General features: G+C 36.8%; 2 protein-coding genes across 2 annotated transcripts; both read left to right on the plus strand.

Annotated features, from left to right (window-relative positions):
* The first annotated feature begins 3,035 nt into the window (after positions 1–3,035).
* LOC146946992 (uncharacterized) lies at positions 3,036–4,163 on the plus strand. The gene has a single exon (XM_085748350.1). The coding sequence runs from the start codon at positions 3,036–3,038 to the stop codon at positions 4,161–4,163; it is 1,128 nt and encodes a 375-aa protein (XP_085604476.1).
* Positions 4,164–5,727: 1,564 nt separating this feature from the next.
* On the plus strand, positions 5,728–6,495 carry LOC146946993 (uncharacterized). Its single transcript, XM_085748351.1, has one exon. It carries the CDS (start codon positions 5,728–5,730, stop codon positions 6,493–6,495), a length of 768 nt encoding a protein of 255 aa, XP_085604477.1.
* The last annotated feature ends 14,698 nt before the right edge of the window (positions 6,496–21,193 follow it).

Genomic DNA, 21,193 nt, shown 5'->3' on the forward strand with positions numbered 1-21,193 from the left:
TACAAAACTTACACTCAAATTATCCGTATGGAAGCGAGAAATGAGTCACAAGTTGCAATGTATGAATCTGTGTACCAATTTACTTTCAATCAATGCAATTTAAGTTCTTTTTCTTAAATGTCTTTGCATTTTACTTGTTCATTTTGAACAATTTCTTTGTTTTTATTTAACAAGTTTCGATTGAAGTCAACTGGGTTGGTTTCGATTGCTTTTATTTTCTTTGTTTTATTTAACATTCAAGAACATTACGGTTTCCCAGAAATAACAAAAGCACAAATATGCTCTTAAGATTTACTGGTTGATCTTGCAAGTAACTCTGTTTAAACCAGCGTTTGTTTACAAAAAATCAGCGTAAACAAATTGGCACGCCCAGTGGGACCGTTTTGTGCCTTTGTAAATAATTTCATAACGAAATCTATAGAATTCATATTGTTGGTTTGTGTTGTGTATGCTCTTAAGGAGTAGGAAACAACTTCCTGAAATGGTACGTCCTCCTCCCAGTCCAAGTACAGCGGCATCGAACGCCGTTGGTTCATCAGGAACCACAACCAATCCTTCTTCATCATCTGGTGGTACGCAAGCAATTCCAAATAGTACCACAATGACGGCATTAGAAACCGTCGAATCAACAATGGCCATGCCAACATCGCAGGCCATTCCAGCGGTCACGACATCCGCTCAAGTGTCTCAGGCCATTTCGACGGGATCAACTATCCCTGGCCAAACTACACAGGCCGTCCCAGCATTTTTCAGTCTGGGCACAAGTCGTCGAAATATGCAGTATGGAATGCCAACTTCCTTAATGCAAGGCCTGCATACAAACCCATCCTCGTTCTCCGAAAGTTTAAATGTGACAATGCCTCAAATGTTTACTCCTGGGGTAAGTGTTCCAATTGCAACGCCCCAACAAACTTTAACAAACGTATCTATGATGGCATTAAGGCAACAAATGGATGAGGCCAACCATGATATGGCCAATTTAGTAACGCAACAAATGGGTGCAGTGATTAATCCCTTAATTCGAGATACAAACAATTGTTATCAAGCGTTGTCTGCTCAAATGGAGCGAATTGCTGATTTTTTCGGTGCCTCTGCTGCACGAAGCACACCGTTTAATCGAAATTTAAATGGTGGGTCAATAGAACCCCCAGCAGTTAGTCAAAATGCCCAAGTGCCTGAGAACCAAATACCGCCACCAGGGATACATGCACAAATTATGGAAGAGCCCGAAAGGGCACCAATATTGGTAAATAGATACCAAGATGCAGACCAAGTGGTCATGCAAGCCCGTCGAAACAATTATGAAGGGCATAAAAACATAGCGAATGTTGTCGAGGCTTTGTTAGCCCAAAATGGCTTTAATATGGGCTTACATAGGCCAAATTTTGTATCACCACTATCTGAATATGTTTTAGAAACTGACATGCCAAGAAATCGGAAGGTTCCCAAATTTACTAAGTTTGCTGGGGAAACCAATTAGTCAACAGTCGAACATATTGCTCGATACCTTATGGAGGCAGGTGAAATGGCAAACAATGAGAACTTAATATTGAAATATTTCCCAAGTTCCTTGACAAAAAATGCCTTCACTTGGTTCACTACATTACCTCCTCATTCTATTTTTAGTTGGAATCAATTGGAAAAAGCCTTCCTTGAACAATTCTACATGTGCCAATCTAAAATTAGTTTGAAGGAATTGGCTAGCGTTCGACGAAGAACGCATGAATCCATTGATGATTATTTGAATAGATTCCGCCTTCTTAAGGCAAGGTGTTTCACTTCAGTACCAGAACATGAGTTGGTCGAAATGGCCGCTGGTGGCCTTGATTATTCTGTTCGAAAGAAGTTAGACACCCAATATCTTAGGGATATGGCACAATTAGCAGACAGAGTTCGACAAGTTGAAAGACTCAAGGCTGAAAAAGCCCGGTCGAACAAATTTCCTAAGAAAGAAAAAATTGCCTATGTAGATACAGGAGACAGTGACCCTGAATTCGATTGGGGATCAGACATTGTCGAAGAAAATGATATAAACTTGGCAGAACTCAAAGATGGACCGCCTTATACTTGCAAATTGTTAAGGCCATCGAATGGAAAAAATCCCGAAGAGCCTAAAAATGATAAATACCCGTCCAAAACATATACTTTTGATGTTTCTAAGTGTGAGGAAATTTTTGATCTCTTAGTTGCAGATGGTATAGTTTTGATGCCAAAAAATATGAAACTTCCTCCTTTAGAACAAAGGAAGAAACGAGGTTTTTGCAAATTTCATGGATTTTTAGGCCATAACTTATCTCGTTGTACTCGTTTCAGGGATTCTGTGCAAACAGCTCTCGATGAGGGGAGACTGAAGTTTGGAGACAAAACCAAACCGTCAATGCAAATCAAAACAGATCCTCTAAAGAAGGCTGATTCAATGTATGCTGATGTGGTTGCCATCAACATGGTAGATATTTTCGAAGAATTCAGCACTGAGCCCCTTTCTTCGATCCCATTTCTAGATCAAAATCTAAAAACTGGAACTGAAGAGATGGTGGTTGAAGACCATCAGTCTGAAAATGCAATGGTTACTGAGGACCAGTTTGCTGAAAAAATGAAATTGGCATATCCTAAGGCTGAAGAAGATTTGATTGATATTCTCAACAGGTGGAAAATTTCCAATGCACATGCCATGCTTTGTCCAAGATGCAGCATAGTTTTCGATAAAGAAGCTGCAAAATCTGTTGAAGGATTTCAGCCTCAAACTAAACGAAAAGGGGGTTGGGTTGATAACCGGCCAACATTTGGTTTCAACAAACGAGGAGTCCCCTATAAATTGAATCCTTCAGAAAATCCAGGTAAAAATCACAGAAGGACTTTCAATCCTTCTTCGAAGGTTCCTACAGATACCTGGGTCTTCTTTGGAGGTAAAAAAATCTGGTTACTCTACTCCACCAACAAAATGGGTGAAAAGAGTGGCCACAACATCTCATCAACAAGAGACATCGAATTCTAGCAAGTATGCCTACATCAATAATTATAAGGGTAAGAACCCTATGACAAAAACACAATGGCGAAGGTATCAACGCCAGAAAAAGGCAAGTGTTTTGGAAGATGTTACTAATGTTGAGAAAAAGGAAAAGAAACAGGAAGCTGTTTTCGAAATGGTCAAAAGACCAGCTACTGAAAGGATATTCCCTCCTTTGTCGATCTTGAAAGAAGACCTCCCAAAAGAGGATGAAGAAATGACTTCAAATTTTTCTGAATCTGAGCCAAGTCTCGATATAGTGTGCAATGTTGTATCAGTATTGCCAATTGAGTATTATGTACCTTCTGAAGTAAATGAAGTGGCAAGCGATTTCACTGAAGAAATGGCTATTCACAAGCCATTGTGTTACTATGTTATGAACAATGGTTGTGTTGAAGATCAACATGCAGTGTTCGAGAGACCTGATATCTCGATGATGCATCACCTCAAACCTTTATTTATTCAAGCCAAAATAAATGGCGTGGGAGTGAATAAAGTGCTGGTGGATGGAGGTGCTACAGTGAATTTGATACCACAATCCTTTTTAGAGAAAATTGGTCTTGTCGATTCTGATTTAAAACCACATAACATAGTTCTTACTAACTATGAAGGAACAACTGGTAATTCCCTTGGGGCTGTCGAAGTCGATTTGATAGTTGGGAGCGTGAAAAGAACAACTACATTTAGAGTAGTTCCATCTAAAGCTAACTTCAATGTGTTGTTAGGAAGGGAATGGATCCATGGTGTGGGGGCAGTACCTTCTACTCTACATCAAAGGATTGCCATTTGGAGAGAAGATGGTTTGTTAGAGAATGTCGAGGCTGACCAAAGTTATTTTTTGGCTGAGGTGAATACCATCACCAAGAAGAATTTCGACAAACAACTTGCCAATATTTCTCCAGTTCTTTCTCTAGGTCCCAAATATGTAATTTCTGAAGATGAAATGTATACTATGAAACTACATCCTGATGGTTTTGTATGGGAAAGAGAACTCGTCGATCATGATTACATAATGGTAGATCTTAAGGAAGTTCCTCTAGGGGAGGAAAACTTGCTCAGAATAAGAGCTTCAGCATACAAGAAGGTTACTGATGACCTCACCCCTGAATCAACGGAGTATGCTATCTCACCAACTGGGTGGGACATTGAAAAGTAACTTATGGTTAAGCCCAATTTTTGGGACAAAATTACGGACTATGTGGCCGAAACTCACGCCAAAACGGCTAAAGAAACCGAAAAGTGAGATGATCGAAACTCCAGTAGAAGATATTACTGATGATCTTCTTGATGATCAAAAACTGGATTGTATATATGATGAGGAACCTTTGGGTTTCGAAGAAGATCCTATGGGATCTACCATCAAAATAAAGGCGCATGATCCTCTCGAAGAAGTGGATTTGGGAGATGGTTCACTTAAAAGACCAACTAATGTGAGCACGAAGATTCCTGAAGAGTTCAAGGTTCGAATAGTAAAACTTTTGAAAGAATATAAAGATTGTTTTGCATGGGATTACAATGAAATGCCTGGTTTAGATCGAAAAGTGGTAGAACTGAAGTTACCAATTTGATTAGATAAAAAACCTGTGAAGCAGATTCCTAGGAGGTTCGCGCCATAAATCTTGCCAAAGATTAAAGAAGAGATCGAAAGACTCTTGAAATGCGGTTTCATCAGACCGGCCAGGTATGTAGATTGGCTAGCAAATGTAGTGCCTGTTAAAAAGAAAAATGGGACAATAAGAGTCTGCATTGACTTTAGAGATTTAAATCTCGCTACTCCCAAAGATGAATACCCTATGCCTGTAGCAGAAATGCTAGTAGATTCAGCAGCAGGATTTGAATATCTAAGTATGCTTGATGGTTATTCAGGCTACAACCAAATCTTTATTGCTGAAGAGGATATTCCTAAAACAGCGTTTCGATGCCCGGGGGCATGAGGCTGTTATGAGTAGATAGTAATGCCATTCGGCCTAAAAAATGCTGGTGCTACATATCAAAGAGCAATGAATTCGATGTTTCATGACTTCATAGAAGACTTTATGCATGTCTACATCGATGATATCATAGTTAAATCTTCATCAGAGGATAGACATTTGGAACACCTGCGCCAGTCATTCTAAAGAATGCAGCAATATAGATTAAAAATGAATCCATTAAAATGTGCATTTGGTGTTTGTGCAGGTGATTTTTTAGGTTTTGTTGTTCACAAAAAGGGGATTGAAATCAATCAAAACAAAACCAAAGCAATAATGGAGACTAAAGCCCCTTCGACCAAGAAAGAGTTACAATCTTTATTGGGAAAAATTAACTTTCTTCGAAGGTTCATATCGAATCTAAGTGGTAGAACGCAAGCATTCACATCACTACTTCGTCTGAAGAAAGAGCATGTGTTTAAATGGGAACCAGAGCACCAGAAGGCTTTCGATGACATCAAATCTTATTTGATGAACCCTCCTACTTTATCTCCTCTTTTAAAAGATAAAAAGATGAAATTGTATATAGCAACTTCTGAAAATACTATGGGTAGTATGTTATCACAAGAGGATGAAAATGGTATAGAAAGAGCCATTTATTATCTTAGTAGGGTTTTGAATGATGCTGAAACAAGATATCATCCAAGTGAAAAATTATGTCTTTGTTTGTATTTCTCATGTACAAAATTTAAGCATTATATAAAGCCTTTTGATGTTTGTGTTTATTCTCATTTCGATATAATTAAACATATGTTGTCAAAACCTATCCTGCATAGTAGAGTGGGAAAATGGGCTTTAGCACTTACGGAATATTCATTGACTTATCAATCTTTGAAATCCGTCAAAGGCCAAATTGTGGCTGATTTTATTGCTGATCATTCAGTGGAAGATCCGATGCCTGGGGGCATCGAGAACTTGTGGTGGAAGTTATATTTCGATGGTTCTAGTAATAAAAATGGAATCGGAATTGGAATGGTGATTATTTCACCAAACAATACTATAACTAAGTACCAATTTCGAATAAGTCAATTTTGCTCCAATAATGAGGCTGAATATGAAGCCTTAATTACCGGTTTAGAAATTTTACTCGAACTGGGGGCAAAAAATATCGAAATAAATGGGGATTCAGAACTAGTATTGAGACAATTGACCAAAGAATACAAATGTGTCAAAGAAAGTCTAATTTTATACCTCACCATAGCAAATGTGTTGCTCAAACGTTTTGTTCATGTTAAAATACAACATATTCCAAGAATGGAGAATCAAGAGGCAAATGACCTTGCTCAAACAGCTTCTGGATATAAGGTTTCACATGATCAAGAGCAAGAACCCATCGAAATTAGGAATAAGCGCAGTTCGACAGAATCTTTCCCTAATAAATTGTCAACACCAAAACTTGGGGGCATAGAAGCATCTCATAGACAAATACAAGGTATGAATTTAATCGAAATTTTGGTTGTTAACAATTTATCTGATGATGATTGGCGAAAACCAATAGTACAACTTATCGGAAAATAAAATACAAAGCCTTGAGTTATATGATTGTGGGAAATGATTTATTTAGAAAGACTCCAGAAGGAGTTTTTCTTAAATGTCTTGGAGAAACTGAGGCATACTTAGCTATCTCCAATACCCACAGTGGAACATGTGGTACGCATCAAGCAGGCCATAAAATGAAGTGGCTCTAATTTCGACAAGGTTTATATTGTCCAACTATGCTAAAAGATTGCATAGAGTTTGCCAAAGGATGCCAAGGATGCCAAGAGCACGCTGGAATCCAATGTGTGCCAGCAAGTGAACTACATTCGATAGTCAAACCTTGGCCATTTAGAGGTTGGGCTTTAGTTGTGATTGGGGAAATAAAACCTAAATCATCGAAAGGCCACAAATATATTTTAGTTGGGATAGATTATTTTACCAAATGGATAGAGGCAATCCCACTAAAGGAAGTTACACAAGATGAAGTGATAAGTTTTATTCAAAAACATATCATATACAGGTTTGGCATTCCTGAAACTATCACTACAGATCAAGGATCTGTGTTTACTGGTCGAAAGATGGTAAAATTTGCTGAAACAACAGGTTTCAAATTATTAACCTCAACACCATATTATGCCCAGGCAAATGGTCAAGTTGAAGCAGCAAATAAAAGTATTATTTCGATAGTTAAAAAGAAAGCCAAAGGTAAACCCCAGAATTGGCATGACTTTCTTGGTGAAGCTTTGTGGGCATGTCGAACTTCTCCCAAAGAATCGACTAATACTACACCCTATAGGCTTACATTTGGTCACGACGCTGTCTTGCCACTCGAAATCTTACTTCAATCAACCAGAATCCAAAGGCAATTTGAAATTCCGACGAATCGTTATTGGGATATGATTTTGGATGAGTTGGTAGACTTAGATGAAGAAAGATTAATGGCACTAGAGTTTCTCACAAAGCAGAAGGAAATAATAGCTAAGGCTTATAATAAAAAAGTTAAATCGAAACTTTTTGCCCAAGGAGATTTGGTATGGAAAATTATTCTGCCAATGGACAAGAAAAGTCGAGTGTTGGGGAAATGGTCTCCTAGTTGGGAAGGACCATGGGAAATTCGAAAAGTTTTTTTGAATAATGCATATGAAATCAAAGAATTAGATGATGATCAAAGAGTCATGCGCATAAACGGAAAATATTTGAAAAAATATAGGCCGATGTTGCAAGAAATTAAAATTGCACAAGAGTAGTTCGAAATGAAAAACGAAACATGGCATTGGTAAAGATAGTGCCAACTAATGGGCAAGTTACATTATAAGTCCCAAAATGGATTAACCAACCATTACCAAAAAAAAAAGTGCAAATAAAATAAAGGCTAGGTTGAAATAACTAAAGCCATAACTACTCTAGGCATAACGATCGAAACCAAAAGCAACCATCATCCACTTGATTTCTGTATCGAGGCGGCAGCGGATACAATAGCCTTCATAGCAATATCCTTCATCACTATTAGGGAGAAATCCTTGATAATCTCCTATCCATCCATCTCCAAGGCAGTTGTGCCGGTTAAAGCAATAAAATGGCCATAACATTCCAAGAGGAAGTTTCCGGTGAGACTCATCACTGCGAAATCGATAAGGAGTGCCAAAACCGAGAATATCATGACGGTATTGGAATATCTTTCTGGTCATCAAAAGTTGTTCAAAATCCTTAAACATTTGCTGAGTGTCAAGAAAAGGATAGTTTGTGGCTCTAATCAATACGTCAAAGTACTTGACGCTGTTAGAACCAGTAACCAAAGCATTGTTAAGCAAAGTCCGTACCACACGTAGCTTGGGATATGGATGAAGTAGTTGTTGGGTACATCGAATCATGCAGAAAAAAGGATGGCCAGTATTCCATAAACGCCCCGAGAACCTTAAAGTATCACAAGTAAGGTCAAGATCAATAAGCAACTTGACACAGCGAACATGAAGAACTTGTAGAACTTCAGGGGTTTGGCAGATAAAACGATGTCGTCTGTTAGTTTTCCTAAAATGGCAAAAGGAGGGTGCATCATCAGCAGCAACCCTCTTAGCTATGTTGATGAGAAGATCATCACTTAGAAAATCCATTTCTAAAAAGAGAAAACTTAGAAAAGTTGAAAGGAGTTTTCAAGAAAATGGAAATGGAAGAAGATGATGGAACTTTCAAGAGAAGTTTTTACATTTATAATAAAATAGAAGATGGAGAAGTTACTTTTTTACGGTTTCTAAAACTATTCAGATGCACACACGTGGCGCTAGAAACCGTACATTGCTTTGGAAAAAGAGGGAAGTTGAAAAGTTGATTTATTTACTTTTTATTTTATTTTCCTTTATTGTCATTATTGACAAGATAGTTTGACGGTTCCCTAGACTAGGTTAACTTGTTTGGTTAAACAAAAGAAACTTTTTAGTTTCTCATCATCACTTGTCCTTGAAACATGTTCCTAAATAGTATTTTTAGAATATTTTATGGTAAATAAATTGGCAAGTAAGTTTTTTAGAAATAAAAAGTACTTATGCCATTTAAAATGGTAAAAATACCATCACAAAATACCAAACAAAGATAAAAGGAACTAAGTGTTTCGAAATAAAATTATTACATAAATATTGATACTAAAGGATAAATTCGGACAAGAGCTTATCGAGTTGGCTTTTAAAAGTCGAAAGTTTTCCATCGAGAGCACTACAATTTTTAGTAAGGGCTTGTATTTGCTGTTGAAATTGTTGTGACTCCCTGGCCTTTTGAAGAGCAGCTTGAGCCTCTTGTTTCGTGAGTTTTTCTTTGTCCAAGAGGTTAGTCTTTTGAGTTTCCAATGCTTGGATTTCTGCCTTGTATTTTGCAATGGTAGCATCAATCTCTTTCACCTTTTGTTGAACAACTGGAGTTTCTTGTCGAAAGGCTTCAAATTTAACATTGAATGCGGAAACATCCGCCACAAGCTGATCACAGCGTTGTGTGTGCTCTTCAATTTGGGCTTGATCAGTCTTCTTTTCTTGAAAAGTTTGATTGATGTTATCAAGAAAAGGCTCTAGTGAATGAGAAAGGTGTTGGAACTTAGAACCAGAAGGAAGCTCACAAAGCCTATGCAGCAAGTCTTTTACTTCACCAATGATGCCCTCATCTTCCAAAAGATTAACTTTCAAGACTTTGTCTCGGAATTCCGCTAAGAGATTTTCTTTCGATGACTCTGACGAAGCGTCAGTAGAAACGTTCGAAGATTTACCACTACTCTTCGAAAAGAGTGCATTGTTCTTCATCAAGAAAGCAAATGCATTAAGAGAGTCCTCTTGTTCAAGACGGTCGAATTCTTCTTGGTTTATGGCAACATCCGCCAAGTCTAAATTACTCATTGACGCGACCTTCTCCGATGAAGGGTTAGTCTGATCAAGGGTGTTCTTCTCAAGAACTGACCTTTCCTCTTCAGCCAGTTTGCTAAGGTTTAAACCTTCACTATTTGTCTTCGATGGCGGATTAGGAGAAATATTAACAACACCAGGAGAGCTAGTCTCTTCCCCTTCTTCTTCCTCAACAATTGGAGTTGGGATATCTTTATCAGTCGAGGGAAGCTGACCTTGTTGAGAAGTATCAACAATGTCATGTTCGATATCCTGCAAACGAAATGAATGTCACAAGGGATTATCAAAAGAACATAGAATAGAATATGTTAAAAATGGCATCAGGTTCATAACTTACCTTCGAAACATTGTCACCTACACAAGATTGAGCACTGTTAGGATTTGAATGTTTGTGCTTGTGCTTCCTCCTTTTTGGGCTCGATTTGATTGGAGATCCCTCAGTGTGTGTAGTCTCAATGGTGGTCTCTTGGACTTTATGTTTCCTTTTCCTTCGGCCTTCCTTAGCTTTTGGCATTTCTGAAATGGTAGTGACTTCGACGGCCTCAGAAGTAGAATCAGGCTGGAAAAACATCGACTATAAGATTATCACACAAAGAAATAGTTGAAAATAGGTCAATAAGACTTACATGATCTTCAAGAGAAAGTTCCTCAACATCCATAGGAGATGGTTCAGGAGAAGGGGTAACCTATTTCTTCTCTGATTTCAATGACTTTTTCTTCGATGCTTTCCCTGACTTGGACCTAGATGGTTTTGGAACGTCATCATCATCGTTTCCATCTTTGGAGTCCAAGGAAACAGCTGCAAAAGGAGGATACAAGATAAGTGACAAATAACTTTTCTTTTAAAAAAATTTTATTTTGCCTAGAAATTGATTGCTAACTTCATTACCTATTCCTATCGGAGAAGTGATTCGAATATGAGCAAGATCTAAGCCAAGATGACCTCTAAAATTGTAAAGGTTCAATTTCGATGCAGTCACTCTATCCTCCTCTTTCTTTATTAACAATTGTTTCATTCCCAGTAAGGAAATACAGTTTAGCCATTTTGGATACGGTGGCCTGAAAGCTAATGCCAGTTTACTGGTTGGCAATGGTGCGAATTTTGTTTTAAAGTGCAGTGTAAAAAGGTATTTGCTAGGAATAAAAGGTGGAAACTTTATCGAAGGAAGTTTATTATAAATTTTATCTCTTAAGGTTTGGGCGGCATAATTGACTGTTCTTTTTAAATGCAAAGGATCATATACAGTTTGAAAGTACTTTTGAAAAGCCTGAATTTCTCGAATATGCGTACCTTTGGTCTTCTTAGTCTTGCTCTGCACATTGTTAAAAGCAAGGATTAGTTGAGGAAGTATTCGATCAGGATTCACTCGATTGGTCTGGCGTTCATAATAATCCCGCCACCATCAAAAGAATGCTTCAGTGCATGATGTAGATAAAACAAATGGAATAGGCTTGAAAACAAGTTTTTGTTTTTCAGCTTTACGTAAAGTTGACCTCCAAAAGTGTTCTATCATTGGCTGCTTCAGGTCATCTATGCTTTGGTACAAAGAAGTGGGTTTAGGCTGAACTAACCCAAATTGCCTAGCAACATGGTTTGGTTGATAACCATATAACCCATAAGGACTACCAGGGGTAAGCCTGCTAGATAGATATGTGGGAGTTAAATAAGCTTCCCAAATGGCATTGATTTCCGCCTCATCTTCGATGGAGGTTGCTGGAAATTCCTTTGTAAACCAAGTTGGCCCTCGAAGCTTGACAGTGAATGGAGCCATGGCAGGAGTAAAGGTATCACATTCTAAGAAGGTATTAAAAGCAATAGAAAATAGGTCTTGAGAAGTCCTATTGCTATATTGGAGCATAGCCAAACCAATACCTTCGATAGGGCTATCTTCATAAGCTTTCTTGAGGCGATTAGGAAGTGTGATAGCCAGCTTTGTCCTAAAAGTGGCCAAGAGCCACAATTGAAACAACCAAATAGGACCAGGAATAATCAAACTACCCCGAGATGGATAATCTTTGAAGTTGGTTACTGCTTGGTTTAGGTTTTCATACAAGGATCCTAAAATGAGTTTGCTTAGGCAAATGTCTTTGCCTTCGTGCAATTGGATGGCTAAACCAGTTAACTTTTTGGGAATCTGGATTGACCTTGAGCAAAAAACAAATCTAGATAGCCAACAGGTTAAAAAGGCAATGTGTTCTATATCAGAAACTTCAGTAGTCGAAGTATCATGATGGTCTATGGCAAAGTAACCATAGGCAGGCCTAGTAAAATCAAAAGAAAGGTATGTTTGATGAATTTCAGGATCGAAAGTTTGGCCAGTAGGCTTAAGGCCAGTAATGCCTGCGACATCTAACAAAGTAGGTGTAAGCATACCACATTTTAGATGCAGGCTATTTGTCGAAGGATTCCAAAAATGCAAAGCAGCGATTATCAGTTCATTGTGGTACTTAGGTCCTAGCCTAGACAGCTGAATAAGGTCAAAAATGCCTATATCTTTCCAAAATTGACCTTTTCTCTTCTCTAGTTTATCTAGCCAGCCAATGTAAGGGTCATTTTCGCCAATTTGTGGTTCAGTTCTGAACTTGGATTTCAAAAAACTTAAGTCATATGGACCCTTAGTGAAGACTAGTGGAAGTTGTTCTTCTGAACATGGAAAAACGGTGCTAAGACCCTTTGGGGTTTCCTTTTCTATAGGAAGCAGCCCTAATAATGCATGTTGTGATTTAGGGCAAGAGATAATTACCTGCGATTTCCAGATTTTATCTTCGGCTTCCTTGATACCAGGTTCCTCTATGAACACAGGAGCGCCGATGGAAAATTCCTTAGAGAAATTTATAGGCTCATCGCGCTTTGCAGTTCCAGATGAAGAACCTTGTGCTTTTGTCATGGTATGAGTGTTTAACGATTGAGAATGACGAATGGAATGGGGTAATTTTTTCTGGAAAAGATGTGGTTTAGAAAAAGGGTTTTTTCTGGTTTTTGCTTTGAAGAAGAAGAATGAATAGTAGAAAAGGAAAGTTTGGAAAGTGAAAAGGTAAAGGTAAAGCCTTTATGTTTTATAGCCTTTTGATCAAGACAGGTGTCAACATCTTGTGTTTGACAGTTTTACAAAAGTGGTAGTTCCCAATGGAACGTGGCCCACTAAGTGTTCCCGCGAAACAATACCATACGGTTGTTCCCGCGAAACATTCTGCATATTTACATTTCGTTCATCAAGCCTAGGCCTGTTTGAAGGAGCACTAGTACTTGGCATGCTGGTAGTCGAAGGAACAACATCGGTGAATGGGGGTATAACGGTTCCTATTTCTGGTCGTATCATTTGAGTGGACGTAGAAACGGTTGAAGGAACGGTTACTCCCATTTCCGTCGAGCCTGGCATAGCCATGATTGCCCCCACAGGGGTCGACACGTTTAAATCTCCCAATGGAGAAGTCGCTTGTAAAGGTTGTGCTTGTGAAGCGGATGAACTCGCACGAGTCATAGATTTACCACTTCTCAAATGCATACACAAACAATCTTGGTGTTTTTAGCAATAAAGTTACCCGGAAATAGTAACAAAATTCTAAAAACGGATCTCTTCAAAGAGACAGATTTTTGAAAAAGTTTTTGAAAACGGTTTTTAATTTTGAAAAAGTTTTTGAAAATCAATTGCACAAACTGGGTCCCACTCGGCGTGCCAATTTGTTTGCCTGTGATTTTGGCAAATGGGGGCTAGTTCTGATTATTACAAGCGAGATCGAACTAGAAATATCAAGACCGTTGTGCAAAGGTTTTTTTATAGGAAAAGGTTTTGAAAAAAGGCCACGAAATGCACTCAGGTTGCTTAGAGAGCAAGACGGGTTTGAATTAAAAGGCACTGTCTCTCGACAGGTTTGAGTTTGCAAGTAAAAAGCTTAAAATAAAGCAAGATAAAAGTAAGTTTACGCACGTAAACTCAAGGAAAAGGTAAAATGTATTGCATTAAAATAAAAGGGGGTGGTCTACAAATCAGTTTACATACATTCTGTATAACTCGTTTCCCTAGACGCCGGTAGTTTGAGTGTTGTAGAATTATGTATATGATTTGCAACCTACTTCCCGATTTGGAAAATACTATTTATACTAAAAAATTAGATGGCGAACCACTAAGCATGTGATCAGCACTTCCTCCATCTTGGACTACTTGTCCCACGTTCTCCACTAAACGGAAACCGTCTACTTGCTTGAAATCGTGATTTCCCGCCCTTTTGCTTGTCTACGACGTCAAACACCCTTTCAGCCTTGCTTTGTCGAGATTCTGACCATACGCTCTAGGCTTGATGCTTTGTGGAAGCTCTTCACTTTATATGCGAAAGCTCTTTGATTCCTGCAAGGTTAAAGGTAAAACAAATGTTGACCATATTAAATGAGCCTGTCAAATTTACAGGCTAACAATGGGTTACTTACACTTAGTCTAATAACTTAAAGAATATTACTAAAAACCTAAGGGTCCTCACCTTAAAAGAACCTAAGGGTTGAAAACATGATAAATTTTTAGCAGAAATGGTCACAAACACGAATCTACATAGTTCTCAATCGTTTGGGTTAGATCGAAGTGCTACATCTACATCTTTCCCCTCGATAGGAAAATTTATCGTTGAAATTTAATGTAGAAATTTTGTTTAGATGAAAGAATGTGGTGGTGACATAACCAAGATAAATGAACACAATATTCCATGACGTTATTCGAAAGTTTCCAAGGTGTACAATGATGAAGTGGTGGTCAAATCAGAAAGTAAAGAACATTATCTTGTGCATTTAAAAGAGTCACTCAAGTGAATGAGGAAACATAATTTAAAAATAAACCTAAAGGCTATGTTTGGATTAATGGAATGAGATGAAATGGGATGGAATGAAATGAAATAAGTTAATGTTCTATTGTTTGGATACTCATTAAAAGGATGGAATGGAGTGGACGCTAATGGTATGCATTCTATTACATTCCATGAGTAAGCCACACAAGGCATTAAAATCGATAAAAACAAATCCAAGGATGTATTGTAAGCCACACCTCTACCTAACAAAAAGGGGTTATAATATTTCCCTTGGCAATGTTAATTCCTAAGGTGTTTTGTCTCTAATTTGTTAGGTAAAACAAACTAAAGGTTGGAGAACAGTTTAAATGGGAAGCCAAACATCAAGGTAAGTTTGAATAAATCAAAAGTTTCATGACAAATTCACCAGTTTTGATCATAGTTTTAAAATCCGGGCTGAACCGGCCGGTCGGGCATGTATATGACCCGTAGGGAACTGGTGTGAACCGTACGGTTTTCGGCCAAACCGGTCACTCGGTGGGTTATGAACCGGACCGGTTTTCTGCACAAAAAACGGGGAGGGAGAGAGGGAAAGCGAGAAGAGATAGAGTTGCATCATCATTGCATAGAGAGAGCTTCACAACATTCAATTATGCAAAGAGGATAAGAATCCAAAGAGGAATAAGTAGGAAAGGATAATACATCTAGATAGGATAAAATAAATGAATGACACTTACGACTGCTCTTGTTTGGATTTCAGCTACTAGGGTTTACTAAATAGTTGGTAAGATGATGTGCCTTTTAATAAGCTGCCTTTTAACAAGCCCGTGTTGTATGATTTATTTCTTTTTTATTTTTTGGATTTCATTTCAACCCGAAAATGACGCATACTACGCCATTGTGAAATTATGTTAATTTGTGTGTCATGATTTTTTTAATTTTCTTAATGACATAGTCATTTGACTTAACTAGGATAACATGAATACAAATATTTTATAGAAATTGACGAACCGAGTTGTATGACTGAGTCGTTCGATTTAATCTGGCTCAGTTATGCGGTTCAACCAATGATCCAATGGTTCGATTACTGACCCAGTGACTCAGTGCGCCAGCCGAGTCAAGAACCGGTCCGGTTTTTAAAACCATGGTTCTAATGCATGCAGTGTCTAGTAGGTCTTTGAAACCGTACATATTGATATTTGATGAAATATTATATTGAGTTGATTAGCTCACAAAGACGAAAAATAATATCGAGACTCGAGACAAAAAGAAGATACATCGAGAGAGTCATTTATTGCGTAAACGCGTGTTAATTATAAACAATTTTTTTTATGAAATTTTGATTAAAATTATAGATATAGATATTAGATATTTTGCATCTTCATATTGTAATAAATTATCATAAGGTTAATTAAGTTTTTAGTCCCTATAAATATTCACAGTTTTGTTTTTAGTCCTTACAAAATAAAATCACACTTTTTAGTCCCTGTGACATTTTCCTTAAGCATTTTAGGGACCAAAATGTTGATGGAAAAATTTTATAGGAACTAAAAATGGTGATGGAAAATTTTATAAGGACTAAAAAGTGTGATTTTATTTTATAGGGACTAAAAACAAAATTCTGAATATTTATAGGGACCATTTACTTAATTAACCCATTATCATATAATTATCCTTTTTCAGTGATACCAACAATATAACAAATATCATATATTTCAATTTGTCAAAAGATATCTTTAAAAAAAATTAGAACAAATTATTATCTTTTTAAATGATACCAACAAAATAACATTCTTATAGTCAAATTTACTTAAGGATATAATTAGAATAAGAAAAATTCAGCACAAAACGGCCTATTTTCTTTATATACAGTATATATATGTTGTCTATGTCTATTTTGAAAGATAAGTAGTGTTGATAAATGGAGATTGATAATTTTTTTTTCTTTTCAATATGTTCCATTGAAAGCTATAAAAGGGCAAACCATTCAATCTTATAGGATTATAACATAGGCAATTACCCCCCTGAAATTGTAAGTTTCGTCAATTACCCCCCTGAAATTAACAAAACTTCAATTACCCCCTGAAATTGCACAACGTTAATCAATTTACCCCCTCTGTCAAATTTCTCTGTTAGTCAACATGACGTTTTGTAAATACCCCCATGAAGTTTTGCACTTATGTGCAAAATGCCCCCCGAACTTGAAAATTTATATATTTTTTTCTTATCCTTGACTCAAAAGATATTAAAGGCAAACAATTAACAGTTAACTTAGAGTTTGACGTTCATGCTTATTAGATTGGATAAATGGGGTTCTGTTTGTTGTTCATGCTTATTAGATTGGATAACTATCTTAATTCCAAGATAAACAATTCATGCACTTTTGTGTGAATCTATTCATGGTAGCGTAAATTGGCTAGCTAAACATTCATGCTGCAGGAACTTATGCTTCAGTTTGGCTTGTGAAACAATGAATTGCTCAAGTTTGACATTTATTCAAACGAGCCTAATAAAAAGCACCAGTCTTCCCTTGTTATGAAAGAGTAACGCTTGAATATAGATCATTGGTTTTTAGGAGTATTTTCAATAGGTAACATCAAAGAGAAATTAAGTACATAAATTAAAGGATAAGAAAACAAAAATATATAATTTTTAAGTTTGGGGGGCATTTTGCACATAAGTGCAAAACTTCAGGGGGATATTTGCAAAACGTCATGTTTACTAACAGAAGAATTTGACGGAGGGGGTAAATTGATTAACGTTGTTCAATTTCGGGGGGTAATTGACGAAACTTACAATTTCAGGAGGGTAATTGCCTATTTATTCCATAGAAAATATAATTTGATAACGTCTAAACACCAAGAAGGTGCGGTAGTAGGAATTCCGATAGTGTATAAGGATTTGTTGGTTCCTTAAAAAAAACTATTTAAAGGTGAATATTTCCATTTAGTATATACCGTAAAAAATAATTAAAAAGTTGATATTATTCTTTCCAAAAAATAATCCATTTATTTTCAACCGAAACATTTGCAATGTTTCATATCGAAACAATGTATGTGTTCTTAGCCCCTTCCCGCTGCTTATTAATAATATCTCACACTTTCAAAACCAAAATATCTCTCTCTCACTGTATTTTGTTCCTATTTGATCCATTCCCGCAACAACTACCAATAACATGGAACTCGATCACACTGAGGTTGCTGCTAGTTACTCGCGCACAAATGGCAAATCTTGTCATTAGGTTGATTTCTAAGCTTCCATGATCGTTCGTTATTTTCTTCTTTTCATTTTCGATTGATTTTATTCAGCTCCTTGTATTGTTAGTACATACCACAAGATGATAAAATATTATAGTTTAAAGATGGTAAGCTGACAATGTATACACACTCAACCAATCAAAACGCATGGTATTGACACATCATATTTCAGTATTCAAATTAATATAATTATTTAAAAAATAATAGGAAAATCTGAACATGACAAAATACGATGTTGGTGGTGGCATTTATGGGCTGTATCATTTCTGTCTATTCAATTTGCATCCAAAATCTTGGTAACCCTTACGCACTCCAACGAATTCCTAATCAAATCCTAATTTGATCAATTCATTTCAATTTTCATCAGAAAACCCGCTAAATTTTGCTTAGTTGCTAAGTTTCGCTTTTGGACTTATAATTTGTTAACTACCTTCTTTGGTTGGTGCTTGGATGGGAGAGGAGAGTCTAATTTGTTGCCATAGAGTTATTCAACTGTGTTTATATTTTGGTTTTTTTGGTTTCGTCTTTGAGAGGGATTGGTAATTTTGCTGTCATTTGGTTGTTTGTGCTTTTGGATCATCATTCTTGTATTCTCTTATTTCTATGGCTGAACACTTTTTTGTACTTTTCTCTCAATAGACATATTTTATGCATTTTGCCTTTTTAAAAGCTTGTAAACAATTTGTTAAGAACATGCAGGAATCAAACTTATGGAAAAATATACATCCTCCAAGTAGACTGTTTCAAGGACATATTGGTTTTGATTTGCAGCACTTGATAGATATCTGGCAAGTGTACCAAAAACTATCGAAGTAGTAAAGAAAAGATCCTACCCACGAGGACTGTGTTAACTTCAGTAATTCAAAAGCGTTATTATTTAGGATGTATAAAAGTTATTTTGTTTTGCCACTAAGCAGTTGATTGGTTTGATTGCATAAAAGTAACGACAGAAAATAAAGATTGGTTTTAAAGAATAAGAGAGAGATGAGATCAGATCTTTCGAATCATCTATGTTCCCCTAATTGGTATACTGCACCTATTCTTATAAATGATTTTCTAGTTTCACAATAGTTAACAAAATAGTCTTAATCAATCCCTTGAGTTAGGACCCTCTTCTCAAACTACAGCCCTTAATTCCTTAGGTGGTCTAATAATCTTTGAAGGTTTTAAGCATAGTCACATAATTCGTGTAATCAAGGGAGAATTGCGAATTGGTACGTGAGTACCGAATTCAGGTACTTCGGCATATTGGTACGCACAAACCAGCGAACCAAGCGTACCAAAGCATGGTTACCGCTGATTGGTTGAAAAAAAGGTTTAGACTACAAAGTAAATATAAAATGAATCACCATGGGTTGAGGACTGAGTGAGAAGAACATGAACAAAGAGTGGAGAGTGAGAAACTTGGTAGAAGAAATTAGGTAAAAAAAATACTTTTTTTTTATAGCTCACTATATTTATTTAGGTATTATTACTACTACGAACAGGAGCGTACCGAAGCTGTATACCCCTATACATACCGAATTCTTCTCCTGTCGCGTACCGCGAACTCGTACCTGTACCGCGTACCGGAACGAACCGCGAATTATGTGACTATGGTTTTAAGTACGTTAACCTAATATCACTACAAACGATTATCCATTCCTAGACTAACCCTGTTTATTAGAACAATTAAATTAGGTCTAAGTAGAAAGTTATGGTCAGTAGTCATTCATTCTCATTAAATCATGTTTATATTTGATCAGGATATAAAAAGCATTAACAATTGAATTGGATAAAAACTAGATTGTCATTCACAATAAATAGAGTTTCACAGCAACGTGGATCAATTAGGGTTACAAAGAATCATCTCAGACCTAATCTCTAAGATATTTAACTACTCATAATCGAGTTTACAAATAGCATAATCAATAATGGAATCAAAACATACATGAACTGATAGAAGGTTGAAGAAATCGCCCTCCTAGCCGTCTTTAGGTCTCAAAATCACACTTTTCTCTTCTCAATTCGTAACCCTTATCTTCAGAATAGACTTCAGCTTAAATAGGCTCAGAAATTCGCCCAAAATCGTGTCACGTTTCAAGTAAATCGTGACACGTTTTCATATGTGTAGAAAATAGCTGAATTAGGGTTTCCACAAATCGTGTCACGTTTTGGTCATCGTGACACGTTTTCTCAATGCCGAGAGCATGTATTTTTGCCTTGCCAAATCGTGTCACGTTTTTGCAGAATCGTGACATGTTTTTCTTCTTTGCACTTTCTTCAGTTTTTCTGCTTTTCTTGCTACATAAGTTGCCTTGTGAATTCCAAAATGTGATAAAATTACCTAAAAAATTACGTAATGACGAGATGTCATCAACACTCTATCAAAAGAATAAAGGAACCACTATGTTATGCCAGCTATTATGGAGTATTATGTATTTGGAAGTGTATACATCAACGCCTTTTGTGAGTTCATTGTAGCACATAGGGCTAGGCATAAGGTCGGTTCGGTTCGGGTTCGGGTTCAAACCCTGAAACCGAACTAACCCACGGGTTACAAATACAAACCCAAACATAACCAATATAAACTTCGGGTTTTTCGGGTTCGGTTTTTCGGGTTGGCGGGTTCATCGGTTCGGTTTCCGGGTTATACAATATTGTTCATTCAATTTTTTTCCCAATTCTCTTTTTCTTTTTTTACTTCTTCAGTGCATGATTTAAACAACAGTCAAAGAATTCAACACAGATTCGATTCACAAATTCAATATGAATTCTTCTTTGTACTGCTTTTATGGTTCACAGATTCGAAATCTCTTCAAGTTCCACACACACCACAGAAGACGATTTAAAAATATCAATATCTTGAAAACTAGATCTAACAATTTTACCACAAAACTCCCATATCGGAAAAAAAAAATGAAAGAAGATAGTGATTAGAAGAAGAAGAAATGTATTGTGGGAGTTTTTAGGCTAAATTGTTGAGCCTTTGATTGATGATATGTTTGAAGAAGAAAAAACATGTTTCCAAAACAAAAGAGAAGAAGTACTGGAACGGCAGAGAGAGAATGGGATGAGTTTGAATGTGAATGAGATGAAAAGAATAGAAACAACGTGATGTAAAATTAGGGTTGAGGGGAATATGAATGAGTGAGATGAAATGGGTTTGGGCTGGATTAAGAAACATTTTTTTTTCTGTTTTGGGCCTAGTAAGAAACAAACATGGAAAACCTAATAAATAATAATAATAATAATAATGGTTCATATGGGTTAGTCGGGTTAGTTCGGGTTCCAACGGATTCAAAATGACCACCCAAACCGAACCGAATCTACCCATAATAACCCGTA

Source organism: Medicago sativa, chromosome 2, assembly GCF_051527215.1.
Source record: "Medicago sativa cultivar Bolivia chromosome 2, Bolivia_mono, whole genome shotgun sequence".
NCBI lineage: Eukaryota > Viridiplantae > Streptophyta > Magnoliopsida > Fabales > Fabaceae > Medicago > Medicago sativa.